At 38.4% G+C, this 17,010-nt stretch overlaps 1 protein-coding gene across 1 annotated transcript in view; it reads right to left on the bottom strand.

The window, feature by feature from the left end:
* atp2b1b (ATPase plasma membrane Ca2+ transporting 1b) overlaps positions 1-16,722 on the bottom strand; it is a 35,577-nt gene extending 18,855 nt beyond the window's left edge. The window contains exons 1-2 of the mRNA XM_036568351.1: positions 16,686-16,722; positions 8,461-8,897 (exon numbers count right to left, since the gene is read on the bottom strand). Of these exons, the coding sequence (XP_036424244.1) occupies positions 8,461-8,650 (190 nt within the window). The 5' untranslated portion in view covers positions 8,651-8,897; positions 16,686-16,722. The remainder of the gene's footprint in view (positions 1-8,460; positions 8,898-16,685) is intronic.
* Between the last annotated feature and the right edge of the window lie 288 nt (positions 16,723-17,010).

Raw genomic sequence — 17,010 nt, 5'->3', positions numbered from 1 at the left:
AATGCAGATTGAGAATTCTTATTTAAGCTCTGCTGTTTTTATTTTGGGACATTTTAATCATGTTAGCTTCAGTAAATCATTACCAAGATACAAAAAGCAGATTCGTACCGCTACCAGAGGGGACAAAATTTTGGACTTTGGAGCATTTCACACAGTAACTCACGCTCACCTGGGACAGTCTGATCATAATGTGATCTTTCTTTTCCCACGATACTGTCAGAGATTGAAGACCCCACAAGCAGCAGAAAAGCTCGATGACTGTTTAAGTACAACAAATTGGAATGTCTTTAGAGATGCATGTAATGATTTAGATGAGTTTACAGAGTTACATATATATATATATATATATACTACTACATATATATATACTCACCCTATATATATATATATTTCACAGAGTGTCTGCATCCCAACTAAGAAGTTTCTAGTAATGATAAGGCTTGGTTGCTGCTTTTACCAGTGATGATAAAGAACTTTATAACAGAGCTAAGTATGGATTTTGGAGGGCAGTAAAGCAGGCAAAGACAAAGTATAAGGTTAAACTAGAGGGTAAACTACAAATGGAAGATGGTAGGGGTGTATGGAAATGTTTTCAAGAGATATCTGACTACAAGATCAAAAATGATTTTTGGGTTTTTGACTCCTCGCTTCCTGACCAACTTAATGATTTTTATTGCAGATTTGATCTACATGTACCTCGGCAAATTACTGCACAATGAGTGGCCGACTCTGTATCGCTGTTTAATTATTAAGGGATATGAAGTTAAATCTTTGCTCTTGAAGCAGATCTGTGGGAAGGCTGCTGGACCTGACCAAGTCTCTCCACCCTAAAGCTCTGTGCTGACTCACCTTCTAATATTTTAACATATAGTTTTAAATCGGTCACTGAAAACATGTATGGCCCCATTAGGTTTTAAAAATACAACCACTGTCCCTGTTCCTAAAAAGTCCTGTTTCAATGATAACAGACCCGCAGCTCTTACTTCTGTTATTATGAAAGTATTTGGAAGACAGCTTTGTAGTCATCTCTCAGGTGTTGGGATAGATACATACCAGTTTGCATATGAATGGGTGAGATATGTCTGCTGAGGATGCAGTGTCACTCTGCTTACACTCTATCTTGCAACACTTGAATGCACCAGGTACATATGCACATAAGCATTTAACACAATATTGCCTTTAAGGCTCTTTGATAAGCTTCAGAGGCTTGGTGTTCACCAGTCCTTGTGTATTGGATTCTTGATATTCTGTCTAATAGAAAGCAGGTTCTTATAATGAATGTGGTTTACACTCCTCAAATTCTCAATACTGGTGCCCCGCAGGGCTACGTTTTGTCTCATCTATTTACTTACACACACACACACACACACACACACACACACACACACAGAGCCTTAGTGAAGTTGAGTTAATAACTGAATATTGGAAAGACAAAAGGAGTTGGTGGTTGACTTCAGGTTGACTTTAGGAGACGGAGAGGGGACCTACCAGCTCTGACCATTACTGATGAGGAGGTGGAGACGGTTGCCTCCTTTGTGTTCCTAGGGAGAACAATCAGCTCATCCCTTAGGTGGGAGAGCAACATCCCTGTCTTGTTGAGGAAAGCTTATGAAAGGCTTTTCTTTACAAGACAGCTTAAGAACTTTGGTGTGACTAGACGCTTGATACGCTTTTATAGAGCTATTGCGGAAAGTGTGTTGACCTTCTCGGTATGTGTCTGGTATGGTAGCATAATGACGTACAAGAGAGAGCAGCTAGAGAAAGTGGTGCACACCGCCTCTAACATCATTGGTTGCGAACTTCCATCTGTTGCTTCTATCTACAGCAATAGGATGGAAAAAAAAGCATTAACAATGTAGGCAGGTAGTTCACACCAGGCACAAAAAGGTCCTTACTGGCAATCTTATGTAGAACATGTCGGTTTAGTAACAGTACCTAACCTTCCGCTATCAGACTTTTGAACTCCACTCCACAATCTTAACCTTGTTCATAGGTTTGTATTTTGCACATAGGTTTATTATTTTATTATGTATGTTTTGTGTATGAGTGTATATTGTGTGTGTTTGAGCAGCACCGAAAGAAATTCCTCTTAGTTAAGTAGTGACTGATATCGCAATAAAGTATTGAAACTTGAGTTAGCATCATGCCAATAGAAACTGAATGGAAAAATCTTAATTTGAATGTCATTGTGAATCTGTATCATACCATCTGAAATTGAATTCTGAAATTTCTGAACTAATTTGAATATTAAGGTTTGTAAGAGAAAAACAGAAAATTTGAAACTGAATTCTACAGTTGATGTACAGCTGAACACCTGAAAAACAATTTCTAAAAAGCATTCAGTTTTTCTATTAAACCACATTTTCAGATTCACTTTCAAAAAGCCATCAGAGTGTCTTGCAGGCAAAAGCAGTAAAACTCTTCTGCACCATTTTATAAAATAAGTGGCACGGAGCAGCCGGTACAGTGATGTGTTTAAAAGTTGAAAAAACAAACAAACATATTTTTACGTTTAAATTCAAATTTCAACTGACATAAAACCAACTCATTATTGTTTCCCTAAATTTAACCTCACACCATTTCAAATTAGACAGCATTCAGGAGAACTTCTGTTGCATATGCATGCCTTTTAGATGGTGTCTGATGTGGTTAGGCTTTGGTCAGTTTTGGTAGGCATTTTAAATGTCAGCCTGCAAAATTAGCACTGTGGTCTTTAATTTGAGGAGGCTGCACTAGACACTGGACAGCATACATAGCTGAGTCCGGTGTTAGCTGTTGCTGTGATGACACTGCATAGTGCACCAAAATTTTGTGAAAAACTTTTTGAGAACGAAAATGTATGAGATTTGCATTCATGGATGTGAGACCACAGCAAAGTCTGACAAATAAACCATTTCCTCACAAATTGGACAAAATAACTAGCTCATTATGTATCCTTTTATAGTCACTTGTGACCTAATTATCATGTATCTGACCAGTATTTCCCAACGCAGACCTGCAGGGACCACCAGATTGCTCACATTTTTGCATCACATCGCTACTCTCTACGCATCTGAACAAACAAGAACAATAAACACTTAGATGGTACTGCTTGCACTGAGAAAGCAATGATGAAAACCTCTCAAATGGGTCCTCGGGGACCCCCAGTTGGGCCCATGTTTTTTGCTCTGTCTCTATGTGCTGAAAGATAGGATTGGGCGAAAACGTGAATCTTCCGGGGGGGCCCTGATTGCCGGTTTGAGAACACACAATTTTATAGCAAGAAAAAATGATGAAACTGTGCAGTCCAAGCTGGGAAACACTGATGAAGACATGCCATATTTCATTATTACAACAAGCAGCAAGCATTGAGCACAGTGGAAACGGCAGAAATTTGATCACTAATGTCTCAATCTTGTCCAAATTTCATCTGAATCTGAATTTAGGATGCAGTCTAGCCCTTAAAGACCTTTTGCTGGCCTTTGCTTATTTGTTACTCTCCAATTCCAGTTGGTATGGAAACTGGATAACATGCTCTAAAGCATCTGGAGCTATAGCAACAACAAAAACTGTATTAGGCTGGGGGTCCCAAAGGAACAGATAATTATGAGAACCTCTATTACAAATAATATCTCGCTTTACAATCCTGTTATATTGACTTTGCTTAAAATAATTATTTTCACTTGTCCTTTATTAAAACGTAAACCTTGTGTTAACTTAGCCATAAGACTGTAATCTTGCTTTGTTTCACTTAAATGAACAAAGCAATTCACAAATAAGAAAATCCAATTATCATTCTGCTAAAATTATATCCTTTCATATAAACATTAATCAACTTGAATGAAATTCCTTGCCCTGCAGTTGTGGACAGGGCTGACATTAGTTCCACCATTCGATCCCAAAGTAATCAAGAACAAGATTGCGTCTTTTTGGAATGAAGACATTTCAACAGGCACAATTTTCACCGTTCATGCAATAACTACCTCTGGCAATTACAATCCAATATTTTTTCATTTACACAGCATAAATGAATTTCGATTTCTACTTGGAACACTTGGACCCGACAAGAAGCACACAATAAAACAACCACAACACCAGATCCAGCACTGTTTTTTCTCTCTGGCCTTTCAAAATGCTTCATGTTATATCGGCAACCCATTAATTTTCAGTTCTACCACATCAATATTCTTCATTTTGGCCTCTTAGATCCTCTTGGCTTTTGACTGTCTCACAGTCCTGGTTTAGATCTAAAAGGGATGCTATGAGCTATAGAATACCAGATTATACACACACACACACACACACACACACACACACACACACACACACATATATATATACATACATATATTATACATATGGGAATCTCCAGGCACCTCACAATTCGATTACGATTCAGAGGGCTGCAATGCGATTATAAAACGATTACCGACGCATCTCGATGCATCATTTTTTCCTATACATGATTTCTATTTTTTAGTTTTAAAACAAAGTTTTTGTAATGATCCATAATGCATTTATGTCCAATATCTTTTATTAATAAAACAAATGGAAGTGACGTGGCAAGTGAACTATAAGGCTCTCATTAACTGCTCTTGTTTGGAGACGCTTCTGCCACTCATCTGTGATAAAATGTGCTGTTACGGTGAAATAAGATCCAGTGGTTTTCGCCTGGCTAGTGGCGAAAGAAAAAGGAAAAGAGAAAGACAGTCAAACATTTGGAGACAAATGGACTTATTCGCATTTATAAGCAGCGCAGTTGGTTTCCTGGTACGTTAAATATGCAAAAAGAGACTGTCAAACACTAACTAAAAAGTTGCGAAGATGAAGTCGCTTCTCTAATTTTCCCGTTCCACCTTAAATGGTGCCGCTTTTACATTCGGCGCCTCAGTCAGAATTCAAGGTGGAACGGGAAAGTTCAGCAAGAAGCTGGCGAGTGAGAAGCGACTTCAGCCTCGTAAAACAGCCGAAAGCTGAGAGACATTTTACAAGAAACTACTCAACTTTTGAGGAAAAGTTTTCTGGCGGAGATGGAAGAAAAGCGGCTATAGCTAAAGCTTAAAGCAGAGCAGAGTAAGTCTGTGTTTTCGTTTATATTTTTTAGCCTAAACTAGCACATTGTCACATGCTGGACATAAATGTTGTGGCTCCCAAGGTGGTTTGATTTTTGTTGAAAGGACAAAATGGCTCTTCTTAACATGTGTTGTGACTCCTGATCTAACCTGGCTTTAATGCAGAGGGAGCCGGTCGGATTTCTCGCTCATCCAGTGGTGTTTTTGTTATGTGCCGCCACAGACTGTCCGGGCGCTGCACTTACCCATTTCCAAGTTCCGCCTTTTGCGTTCCATCAACATTACGTTATAAATTAAATATTTAGAAAATCCCATTGACTTTGACTTGACTTCACTAGTTCATGATGTTACTGATCCTCTATTTTCATACACAGCACAAGCAAGGACAAAAGCAGAACAGAACAGGAGCTCTGTGTGGCATGTAGCGTCCCAAGAGATTAGTGGGAAATGGAGCAATGAGGAGGCCGCTCTGTGGTTTAAGGTGAGTGGGATTACATGCAGTAAATCGATCTACTCCCACCTGTCACTACCATGCTATGGCACACAGCAGGGCAAACTGTGGCAGTCCACAGTCTAAAGCCACCAAGAGTCAGGCCTGCTGACACACTCAGACTAAAGAGTTCAGTATTTTTTGTGAAATAAAATTAATGTCAGACAAAATAAAACTATCAACATGGGAAAACTAAAATAAAATAATATATATCGGATGGAGTGGCACGCTAAATGTTCAGCTGGAGTTGTCTAGGGAAATATAAGATGATCATGGTGTTAGACAAATGATTTGAGATGAGTACGCCATAATCATAGGTAGATCTATTGGTCTAAACATGAAGCCCAAAGAGGAGAAAACAGTGAGTAAATGAGTAATATGATATTCCATCAAACCACACTATTTAAACAATAAACAGGGTAGTACACCATACTGTACATATGTATTAAGAATGAAACAGTTATAATACATTTTATATGCATGTATGTTTAGGTATATATAAAAATATAAATCGCACAATTAAACTCTGTCTAATGAGGGCTCATACCAAGAGACTTTGTTTTCTCGTCCATAGCCATTTTTTCTGGTTTTACATAGATATGCGTGATAATATCAGAAGTGTATTGGCACTGGCAGATAATTGCTTTAACAATTACAGGCATCGTACAGCTTATTAGATTTGACCAGTATTGCAAAAATATATGATATTTGACCTATTTATTGCACTCCAGAAGAGCAGAATGTTTAGGTGAAGCTAAGCTAACACGCTATAATATCTGCATTTTATTCATTTTACTGCAACTGTAACCAATACTGATATTGTTGTTCATGAGAAAAAAATTTGATAACTGATATGAGCTGTTATAATAGTCATTTTTGATCGAATAGTTTTAGTTAATAAGTGTGTTACTGGTATGACTGGTGTTATAGTCAGTTCTCAATTATCACATTTCTTAAACAGCAGAAAATCAGCCTTAAAGCAGCTCATATGCTACATTTTTCTTTAATCTTTTTCCTCTCTTGAGTTCCACTTTGTGTGCTTTTATGTACCAAACATGGTCATAATTTAATTATGTGACCATTATCCAATCTCTCTCCATCACTTTGAATTAAACAGGCTGTTTTTGTTACTATGCCTTTATCAGTATAAGACAAACAATCTCTGTTCTGATTGGCTGTCCATTATTGTTCCTCATTCAAAAAGCACTCAGAGGTGAAATATTCCTTTGAACTTGAGCATGAGCTAAGAGCTAAGTTGCTGTAGGCTCAACAGGTGGACATCCATAAATAAACTGATACCTGTGATCAACTCACAGAAAAAATGAATTCAAAATGGGCTGGTAAGTGATTGGTATGTTTTGAAACTTCAACAATGTTTACAATATATGCAACAAGGATTACATATAGAAGGAAGTCCAGTTTTCCATGATATGGGCCATTTAATAATATAAACATTGTGGAGAATTCTTTGCAGTTTTGGTTACCTCTTATCTTTCTTATTACATCTCATCATTTTTCTAGTGATTGTTTGGATATATTTTACATGTTTTCTAACCATGATGACATTTTGTGCTCAAATTTATCAGTCCAGCCTGGATTACTCAGAGTTAAAGAGGTGGTGTCTTATACTGAGCCCCCCGGTAGCACCACACTTCATTATATAGTCGGGTTTCAGTAGGGGGAAAAAAAACATGCATCTCCAAAATAGTAACTTTACGAAGAGTGTAAAAATGTACTTTATCGGCCCATTCATCATTACATTTTCACACAATGTGAAAGGACAATTGCCGTGTTCAAATGATGTGGAAGAATAAAAATCAACAAAATTGGAGATACACTTTTGTCTTTGGACAGAGACGATACGTCTAGACCAGTGGTCACCAAACCTTAAGACTTAAGACAATACCTAAGACAAAAAAATAAGAGAATTCTTATTAAGTTGTTTAAAGAATAACAATTTTTCATAACTTTTTTTTTCTTAAGAATGAAGATAAGAAAAAAAAAATGCACATTTAAGAAGATTTTCTTTCTTAAGACACTCTCATGAATCCGGCCCCTGGTCCTGGAGATCTGCTTTCCTGCTGAGTCTAGTTCCAACCACAATCTGCCATACCGGCTACAGCTAATTAACTTCCTCAGAAGTCCTTGATTGGCTGGATCAGATGTATTAGTGTTAGTTAAGGAGGGAGCAGTAATGTTGATGCAGGTTGGAACTAAATTCTGGGGTTGGTGACCCCTGGTCTTGACCAACAAAGACAAATTACATTTTTCCATATTAATCATTTTAAGTCTTGGGAATGACTGAAATATGTTTTTATGTAATGTTAATGAGAAGTATAGATCAAATAGAAAAGTCAGATCTTATAGAAGAAGCATAAGAGGAGTTTGTGTTATATTTGCAAAAGCAAGTGGGTAATTGGCCAAAAATATACCCTGGATGAGTTCTAGGACATGGAAAATAGCCTAAGAGCAAGAGGAGGAAAAATCCCCCTGGGTTTAGTTGCCATGCTTACCCAGTGCTCAGTAAAAGTGCCATTAAGAGCCCTGAAGCAAATATTTCAGCAGGTTTGATCACTGCTATATTAAGAAAAGTTTGTTAACCACTATGCTACACAAAACATTATTATGAACACACCAAAGTGAATCAGCATGTCACACATAGAAAGTGACCCTTAACATTAGAGGACATTTGGCCTCAATGGACAGTACATGGCAAACATCAATGTGAATATTTCCCATCTATAGTAAACAATGGGAATAATAAAAAAAAACAAATATATATATATATAATATATATATTTTTTTATTTTTTTTTATTACATTTCTGTCCCTTTGCCCACCTCAAGTTGACCCTCTGTGGAGCATGGAGCACCAGCAGATATCACAGTTTCACAACCTAGAAAAAAGGTCTATATTTACCTTCTGTGGGGGAAGATTTTAACCTGGAGCAAAGTCCCTGAACATCTCCATAACACTCCTGGATTCTCTGTAATCCCTCTGGCCCTCTGAGTTCCATGAGCGATCGCAGCTCTTTGAGCGTGCAGCCAAAATCGGCATCGTGGTTGGCGTCCGCCTTGTATTTGGACCCGCGGAAAGAGTTTCGGGCCATGTCTCCTCTGCAGCACACCACACAACAGCGGAGAACAGGCTCCCCTCAGGGAACGCAAAATCTTCAGTGGCAAAATCCAGAATTTCCCATAAAACTGCTAATTATTCAGGGCTGCAGAAAACAACATTCCAAGAGGCAAACTGGATGCATGTAAACAGCTACGTCCATCCAATGCACCCGTGTGTGGTTCTTCATCTTGGTTTGATCAAGTTTAGTGAAGATCCAAATTGTTCACTTCAAGCTACATCTGAAAGGGAAGCAGACACAGTTAGTGACTTCTTGCATTTCTAAAAATCAGTATAAATTTTTTTTTTAGCAAAATAAGTGCCGTTTGGTTGGATTTAGAGCAGTGCAGTATGTGAAACACTGAATCTAAAAAAACATAACAGCATTGTTTTGCTTAGTTTAGCACTGTACATACACTGTACATACACTGTACATACCACTGTATGTCATAAAAATGCCTCTCTCTTCATAATACAGGATGTGTGTGGAAAGTCCTATGTACACAATTCTTTTTTTTTTGGACAAATTGATGGCACAACAGGAGTCCTGTTTTGGTAATGACGACTTAGAATAGTTGACATTACTCCATAAGGTCTTAGTCCACTTCAAATTATAGCATATCGCCTCTACAATCTAAAATATAATTGACTGTAACCTTTTGTCTGCACCATTCAAACCAAATTATGGAGCATTGTGCTTCCGTCAGAAACAGCAATAGGAAGCGAAACCATGGTCAATCAATGTGGGAGTCATATCTAACAGTATGTCACCTATCTTTAGGGGAGAAGTGAATGAGCATGCGAAGTGACAGTCGGCTTTTCCGCTGACCCTTCAGAGGCAAAATCTGCCAAGACCATTTAAGACACGCACGGCTAAAATTAGTTCCATTACATAAAACAGAACCTCCTCTCGTAAATGTGACTGGCTTGAGGCGACGTACGCAAACTTGATTCAGATTCTGAGTTCTATTCCAAAAAGTTGCAAGAAATCTTGAGACAGACACAGCGGTCAGTGATATCTAAAGTCAACTCAAAGGTCGCAGCCATCGCAGTAAGTTCCAGTCAAGTTGAATAGGTGCAATGTAGAAGATTATGACGTCTCTCCTTGTTTGTACTACAGTAGAGGTTAACAACTGCTACTGTACAACATAACCTCTTGACTTCATTTACTCACCATGTTAGCATTCAAGCATTTGACTATTACTATGTAACATAAATGACCCAAACCTTGTCCACTTAAATGAACTCCATTCAAACATCTACTATCTGGGACAACCAAACAAAAGGGTTTGCAGTCAAAAGGTCAAGAAGCCACTGGAGATTTTGATTGTTCTATATCATCACATAGAGAGATACTCACACGGCAGCTTTATAAATACGTTCCTGCAGCAGGAGACGGCCAGAAAAGATGGCAGCTAAGCCAGTCCAGTCAGCGAGACCTCCTAAAACCTCCAAAGACACGCCTGTCGCACCAAAGGCCCTCTGACATTACTTTACACCACACTAGGCCAAGCACTATACTAATGCTCAAGGACTATTTCTTTAGATTAATGAAAATAATTTGACCTTCAGCATGCAGTCTTGCAGCGCAGTCTTCATCAGAGGAAAAGGCTCGCTAAATGATTAGCGCAGGAAAGCCTCTTGCTTAATCTAATTAGGCAACCTGCGGCTGCTTCTGCATCTCGGCGCACAGTCGACAAAGTCCAGTTGCAGAGTTGAGACAGCGTGTGTATACGTGAACATATTAGGGCTGAACAAGATTCTGATTCTTAATTATAATGTTAGCCTGCAATACTGACGACAAGGCTGCAATACGTAAACAAGCCCTATAAATAAATCACAAAATATTTTATTGTGGGCATCCTGATCAATGTCAGATGTTACCGACGAGTGTTTCTGTGCATACATTTAGAGGTATTTTGACCATATTGTGCAACCCCAGTACATATATGCAGATGCATATGCAGTAGGGAACCTACTTTTAATGCACAATCGGAGGGTTTAGCTCAAAAAGGCATTATAGACCACTTCAATTTTCTCTTTTTTTCATGATATACATTGTTGGGAGTGGGCTTTACACATACAAGACATATCAGTGCTATATTATGATTAATACCACCTTTATTAGAGAAATAAAAATGTGTTTTCCAGAAAGAAATCCCTTAATTACTGCTTATTTGTTGAATTTCACATATTGGAAAGAAATTAAGCATGTAGCCTCTGTAAAAGTATGTTAAATGGTACTTTGTGTTATATTTCCAATATGTTAAATGTAAATAAATAAAGAAACAAACAAAACAAAATTGACCAGGGGTGCTCAAACGTTTGCATACAACTGCATATAACACAAACACACAGTCCCACGCCCGAAGTTCAACATTAGGTGGTGTAGGCAGTAGACAGCTTAGCATATATAACTTTCTGCTCCATTGCAATGAGTTTTTGTGCTGAAAATGTAGGAAACTAAAATCAATATAAATTCTGTATTTCTAAGTACTTTATCAGGGAGGGTCTCTGGCCGAGGTGAGGCGTGAAGGTGAAACATGATAATTCTCTAATATTGTTTTGCCCTGCCTGCTGGTGCACAGTGATGTAATCAAAACTTGGAAACTCATTTTAGAGGCGGAGCAAAAGCCATTGCATTTCAATTAACAATTAAAGAATTCTGTCTTTTAAATTACTTGATATGACTTGGTTTCACATTATCCTCACGACAATGGAAAAAGAAGAAAATAAGTATCCTGTATGCTGTCTTTGAACTTAAAGCATCAAGTCAAGTTTTAAACAAAACTGGTGCTCAGATTCAGAGACTTTAGTGATCACACAGCCAAGCTATTATTCAGTGTTGTAATAGAACAGTCCACCACAGGAAGTTAACCACAATGGACTGAATGTTTTGTGAACCATGTGTTTGTATTGCAACTGTATTGGGTTTAAAGTGGTTGTTATTTGTGTTATTACTGTTTGTATATCAGGATAATTCATGTTCTATTGACTGATTAGACAGACAGACACACAAATTTAAGTAAGTAAGAATCTCACAGTCAAGAGTTAGAAACACATTCAAGCTGTACAGCTATTTTTGGTTAGGTGTAAATCTAAATTATGTATACATTTCTTATATATGCAGACTGGTAGGAGAACAGCATGACTGAGTATGCAGTGCTATAAAGCTCCATCACTGAGCAGCAGCTGGATGGCACAGGGCTCTCAGCAGGACTGTTTATCATTCATGGTGCCATTCCTGTGTACACTTCTCTAAATGTTCACTGGCTCTGAGCAAATCATCAAAATGTCAAAAGCGGCTGCATTTGCAGCAGAGTGACAGCACCGGGTTAACAAGCTGCCCGTATGTCACAGCAGTGGAATATCAAAATGAACGCATCTCCTGGAGCATTACTGACAAGCTGCTCCACTAATCACAGTTCAAATGTGAGAGTTCATACAGTGCTGTGCAAACGCCAGAGACCGCTCTTCATTTAACTTCCAGTCAAAACTGCCATTCAGTACAAACCATTCATTTCTTCAGGTGTGTCTGAAGAGAATAGATATCAAATAATCGACTTTCATTAAGAAGGAAAAAAAGGAAAAGAAGCCAGGAGTTTCAAAACTGGAATCCAGGAAATGATTAAAAGATACAGAAACAACTGTGCAAGACCTGATAGACCACCAAAACTGTCACCATCACATAAACAGCACTTAAAGCTTTCATCTTTGAGAGAGAGGAGAACATCAAGGTCCTCTCTTGCTTCAGATCTGAAAAAATAGGAGTTTCTGTCCATCTTTCCACTGTGAAAAGACAGTTCAGAGCTGAGGGTCTGAAAGGATATGCAACTGTCAAGAAGGAGTTCCTGACAAAACAAAAAAATGCACAAACCAAGCAAAGAAGCCCTGGTGTTCTCAGAACAATGGACCACCCCAGAGACCTGACCTCAACATCAGTGAATGTGTTTGGGATTATTTGGATCGTAAAAAGCAGAAAATGCAACAAACATCTAAGACTGAACCTTTGAGGTGTGGAAAAATATTCCTGCAGATTTCTCTGAAAAACAAAGCAAGCCTTCTAAAAATGAAAGCTGTAATAAAAGTTAAATAGTGGAAACAGTAAATACTGAAAAAAATATATATTTAGTTGGTTTCTGTGTAATTCTGTTATATGTTTTCTGCTTTTTCCTGATCTTGAAAAACAAATAACATGTATTTAATCGCTGTTTTGAGTGGGTGGTCTCTGACTATTGCATAGTAACCCTGTACAGGTCTGTGAACGGTGGTTAGTGACACTTTTTTTTTAGCAGAAATGAGCAAAACATGGGATAGACACAGTTTAGCTTAACGCAGAGCCGGCTCAGACGGAATATGAAACCAGCGCAAGGAACACACAAGGCAAAGTCAAAATCATATGACCCATACTTAACACTGCTTCATTTCGCTGACTCACAAACCATGACATGTAGCAGACTGGACAGCGCATTCATGGCAGCCGTGCAATCTGAGGATAAAAATGCTAACATGACGGAAGCTTAAAAGGTCAAGATGCTTCCCACTACACACACACACTAGCTCAGTCTGGTCTAACTATAATCCAAATTAAAGTCATTTTTTCCTTATTCTTATTTAACAAGGGTGTACGCATGCGGAGAAATGTGTTTATAATCAGTTTAGTGATTTTTCCCCAGGTGCTTCTTATGAATCAGTTTACTGTGTCTAATGTTTTCTATTCTATGATGTACCAATAAATAAAATCCCTTTTAGCTCTTTTCGAGGATAACATATGTAAGGAACAAGGAGATTTCAGTTCATGAAGTACAAATGACTCCATTTAACTGCTTAAAATCTCAGGCTTATAACATACTAAGGCTTATTTTTCAATAACTACACTGCCAATGCAATCTGACTGAGATATGTTTAGGCAACAGAGGTGTGTAGTAAAACTTTGGACCTGTGGGTGGAGGCTGGACATTTAAGGGGTTAAACCTGCTAGCCACTGACGATATTCAGTAAATCTTTAATAAATATACATGTTAATTTATTTAATGTATGCATGCTTTTTAAATACATATTATATAAAGTTCATAAGGCTGAGGCTGGCCAACTGAAAACCCCTAGGAAGATTCTTTTGAGACTTACTTTGCTCTGCTTTAAGCTTTAACTCAGCTATAGCCACTTTTCTGGCATCTCCAGCAGGAAACTGTTCCTCAAAAGTAGAATAGTTTCTTGAAAATGTCTTTCAACGTTCGCCTTTTTACAAGGCTGAAGTCAGCTTCTCATTCGTCAGCGTCTTGTTCTAATTTTTCCGTTCCACCTTAAATGCCGCCTGAGGCGCCAGGATGTAACTGCTGCACCTTTTAAGCTGGAATGGGAAATTCAAACAAGAAGCTGGTGAATGAGAAGCTGACTTCAGCCTCGCGACTCTTTAATGTTTGACAGTTTCTCATTGGAGATTAAATGTATCAGGAAACCAGCTGAGTGCTTATAAATGCCAATAAGTTCATTCGTCTCCAAATTGTCCATGTTCGTCTTAAATCTCTCTCTTTGCCTTTTCATTAGCTACTGGAGAGCTTGTCTGCTATGGTGACCAGCACTTTGGCGCCAATCTTCAGGGTTACAGGTTGGTGAATCGGCAGTTATAAATAATACAACTCCGGCGTTTAAGATTTTTTATTGTTAAAACTGTGTTAGAATGATCAGCTCAGCTTTATTTTACTGCACAGGAAGATTTTATTTTTATCTAAAAATCTAATTTTGCCATGGAGCCACAACAGGGCAGTAAAAGAGCCGCATGTTGCCGACCCCGGTCCTAAACTCTAGAAGAGTATTCAGAGATTAATAGAAATGCAAGCTCTGAGACACAATGTACTGGGCCTCTTGTTTCCTCTTACTGTGTAATTTCATGTTATTTTATTTAGGTCATGGTATTTTATGTAATGCTTTACCTGCCTTATTTCTATCCATTATATTTTCTTAAAGGGGAATTCCACTGAGTTTCCCAAAATTTCTAAATCATTAAGATGAAAGTCATTCAGACTGGTTTGATGAGAGATGCTCCATTCCAGAGAAACCTTTGGAGTGAGAATTGTTTACAGTGGTGGTGATAGGAACCAGACATCTGAAGAGTTTAATGTCTCAAAAGCTACCTCAGTGAATGAATGAATGATAATGAAATGGTTATATTTGTATTATGGACATCATGAGCCCTGGACCCTATTGCTGAAGGTAAGAGTAGGTATGCGTCTCTTCAATGCATCATTTCACATCAAACCACTCTCAGTGACTTTTACAACAATTGCATTATGCAGAAATTTTGGGGAAAAAAAAGGAAAAAAGTGGAAATTCCATTTTAAAAAGTGGGAAGCAAAAATTCTACTTTAATATAATACTGTATTATAATAATGCATCATAATTATTGCTGTGCAACTGGTTTAACCCCACAACTAGACTTTTTTCTCTCTGAATTTCAAAAGCAATATCAAGAGAATTTTTGTTAAGCAAAGAATTTCCCCCTGTAAGATTTAGTGAAATCCAGACCACAGCCGGTTTGATTACAGCACAGAGAAACCTACATTTCCCCACAAACAGAAACACCTCCGCTGCCTCACTGAAGAGTCTTTTAAGCCAGAGCAAAACGTTCCCCTCATGTACCAAATATGACGCAAGCACAAAAGGGCCAGAGTAGTTTTGGATTATATTAAGCCAAAGGGGAGAGAGAGAGAGAGAGAGAGAGAGAGAGAGAGAGAGAGAGAGAGAGAAAGAGAGAAACAGAGAGAGAGATGGCTGAATTGTTTCCAATCCATAAAACACTAGTGGTTAACATTTACAACATTTAGAGGTGCAAAATAGGACTGTCCAGCACTGGTATCATATCCTGGACAGCTGGTCTGACACCTGGAGCTCTGTCTATGAATCTGAGAGAGCTAAAGCTCCTGGTGTATGACCCTTCCAAACAGCCTGAGAGTGATTAATGGAGCTTTGTACCCTCCATATACCAGTCAAACATCACTGAGTGACCAGTGATACCAGCAGCATTCAAAGTGTGAATGGCCAGTATGAAACTACTGTCCATTCAAGTATGAAAATGCATTACAGTACAAACACCCTTTCTTTTTTTTAACAAATACTAACTGAAATGTTTGCATGCAGTTCTATAAGCAAGGCCCTGCAGTGGTGAAGAACATGCAGGTCTGCTATGCTAAATTTAAAGTGCAGTGCATATCTAATGATCTCACAGGACTAACTTAACACCTTCTCTTGTCAGCACTTCACACATCTTGTGATGCTGAACGGTGCAGTCTGCGCATGCGCGACAGGTCAGCTAAAGTCAAAACCCTGCAAAATAATCAAACAAAAAACTCGAGCAGGGCAGAGCCAAAAGATTTATAGTGCGTATATTCATAGTGCATCTTCGTATTAATAATAAAATGCAGCATTTATTAAGCACTTATTTATAATATTGTAGCACGTATTTACTATAAATCAACTTGCATCAATGCATTCCATAGGTTTCATAAGCAAACGACAAAGATTTTAGCACCGACATCCCAGACGAACAATGACACCTGGTTAGCTTGCTATAGTTTTAATATCAGCTCTAATCTTAATAGCAGACAAGTTAAGAACAGCTGGCTCCTAATGCTTCACCACGCGCCATCAGATTATTCTTTTTGTTGGTTATCTAACGAGCGCCTAAATTTCACGAGGTGAGCCAAGAGACGCAAATAAACGAGATTATTTAATAATAGTTATCAAAATAACTTATATGTGAGTAACTGTCGGTGTCCTATGTTGTCCAGTTTGATAATACAGAGTTTTTATAGCAAAAAAGATAGCTCAGCTTATCGTCCACAGACAGGCACTACTCCAAAGAGCTTCACAGCGTTTAACACGCACGTGGAAGTCCAAATAAGAGTAGGACTAGGCGTCATAAAACAACAAACAGGTTTGTCGTAGACAGAAAGAGTGAAGAGGCACCTGTCCGGTAAATTTAAGGCACCATAATAAAAAATAAACCCCAAAAAAACGTCATTTCTACTCACTTTTAGCCGTGGACTCTCTCCCCATCCTCTTGTCATCACTTTATCCCTCTGCGCTCTACAACTCCATCTGGAAAACCCCGCCCACACCCGCGAGCGTTGACGTCAGGTGGGCGGGTTCTTTGGATTTAACTCTCGTTCTGATTGGTTCGCCCTCATCCCAGGTACAGGTGTCAGCCTGTGAAGCAGCAGCTGCCGTTTTCAGGACCAGAGCAATCTAATTACTGCAAAACAAGAGCAGGTAAAGCAGCATGGGTGCTGAGAGGAAACTGCACAACTAGTACATTATGGCTTTTCATTCGGGAAATTATTTCTGAAAAGAAATGGA

This window comes from Colossoma macropomum, unplaced genomic scaffold, assembly GCF_904425465.1.
Source record: "Colossoma macropomum unplaced genomic scaffold, Colossoma_macropomum, whole genome shotgun sequence".
Taxonomy (NCBI): domain Eukaryota; kingdom Metazoa; phylum Chordata; class Actinopteri; order Characiformes; family Serrasalmidae; genus Colossoma; species Colossoma macropomum.
This window is presented reverse-complemented; position numbering and strand designations above follow the sequence as displayed.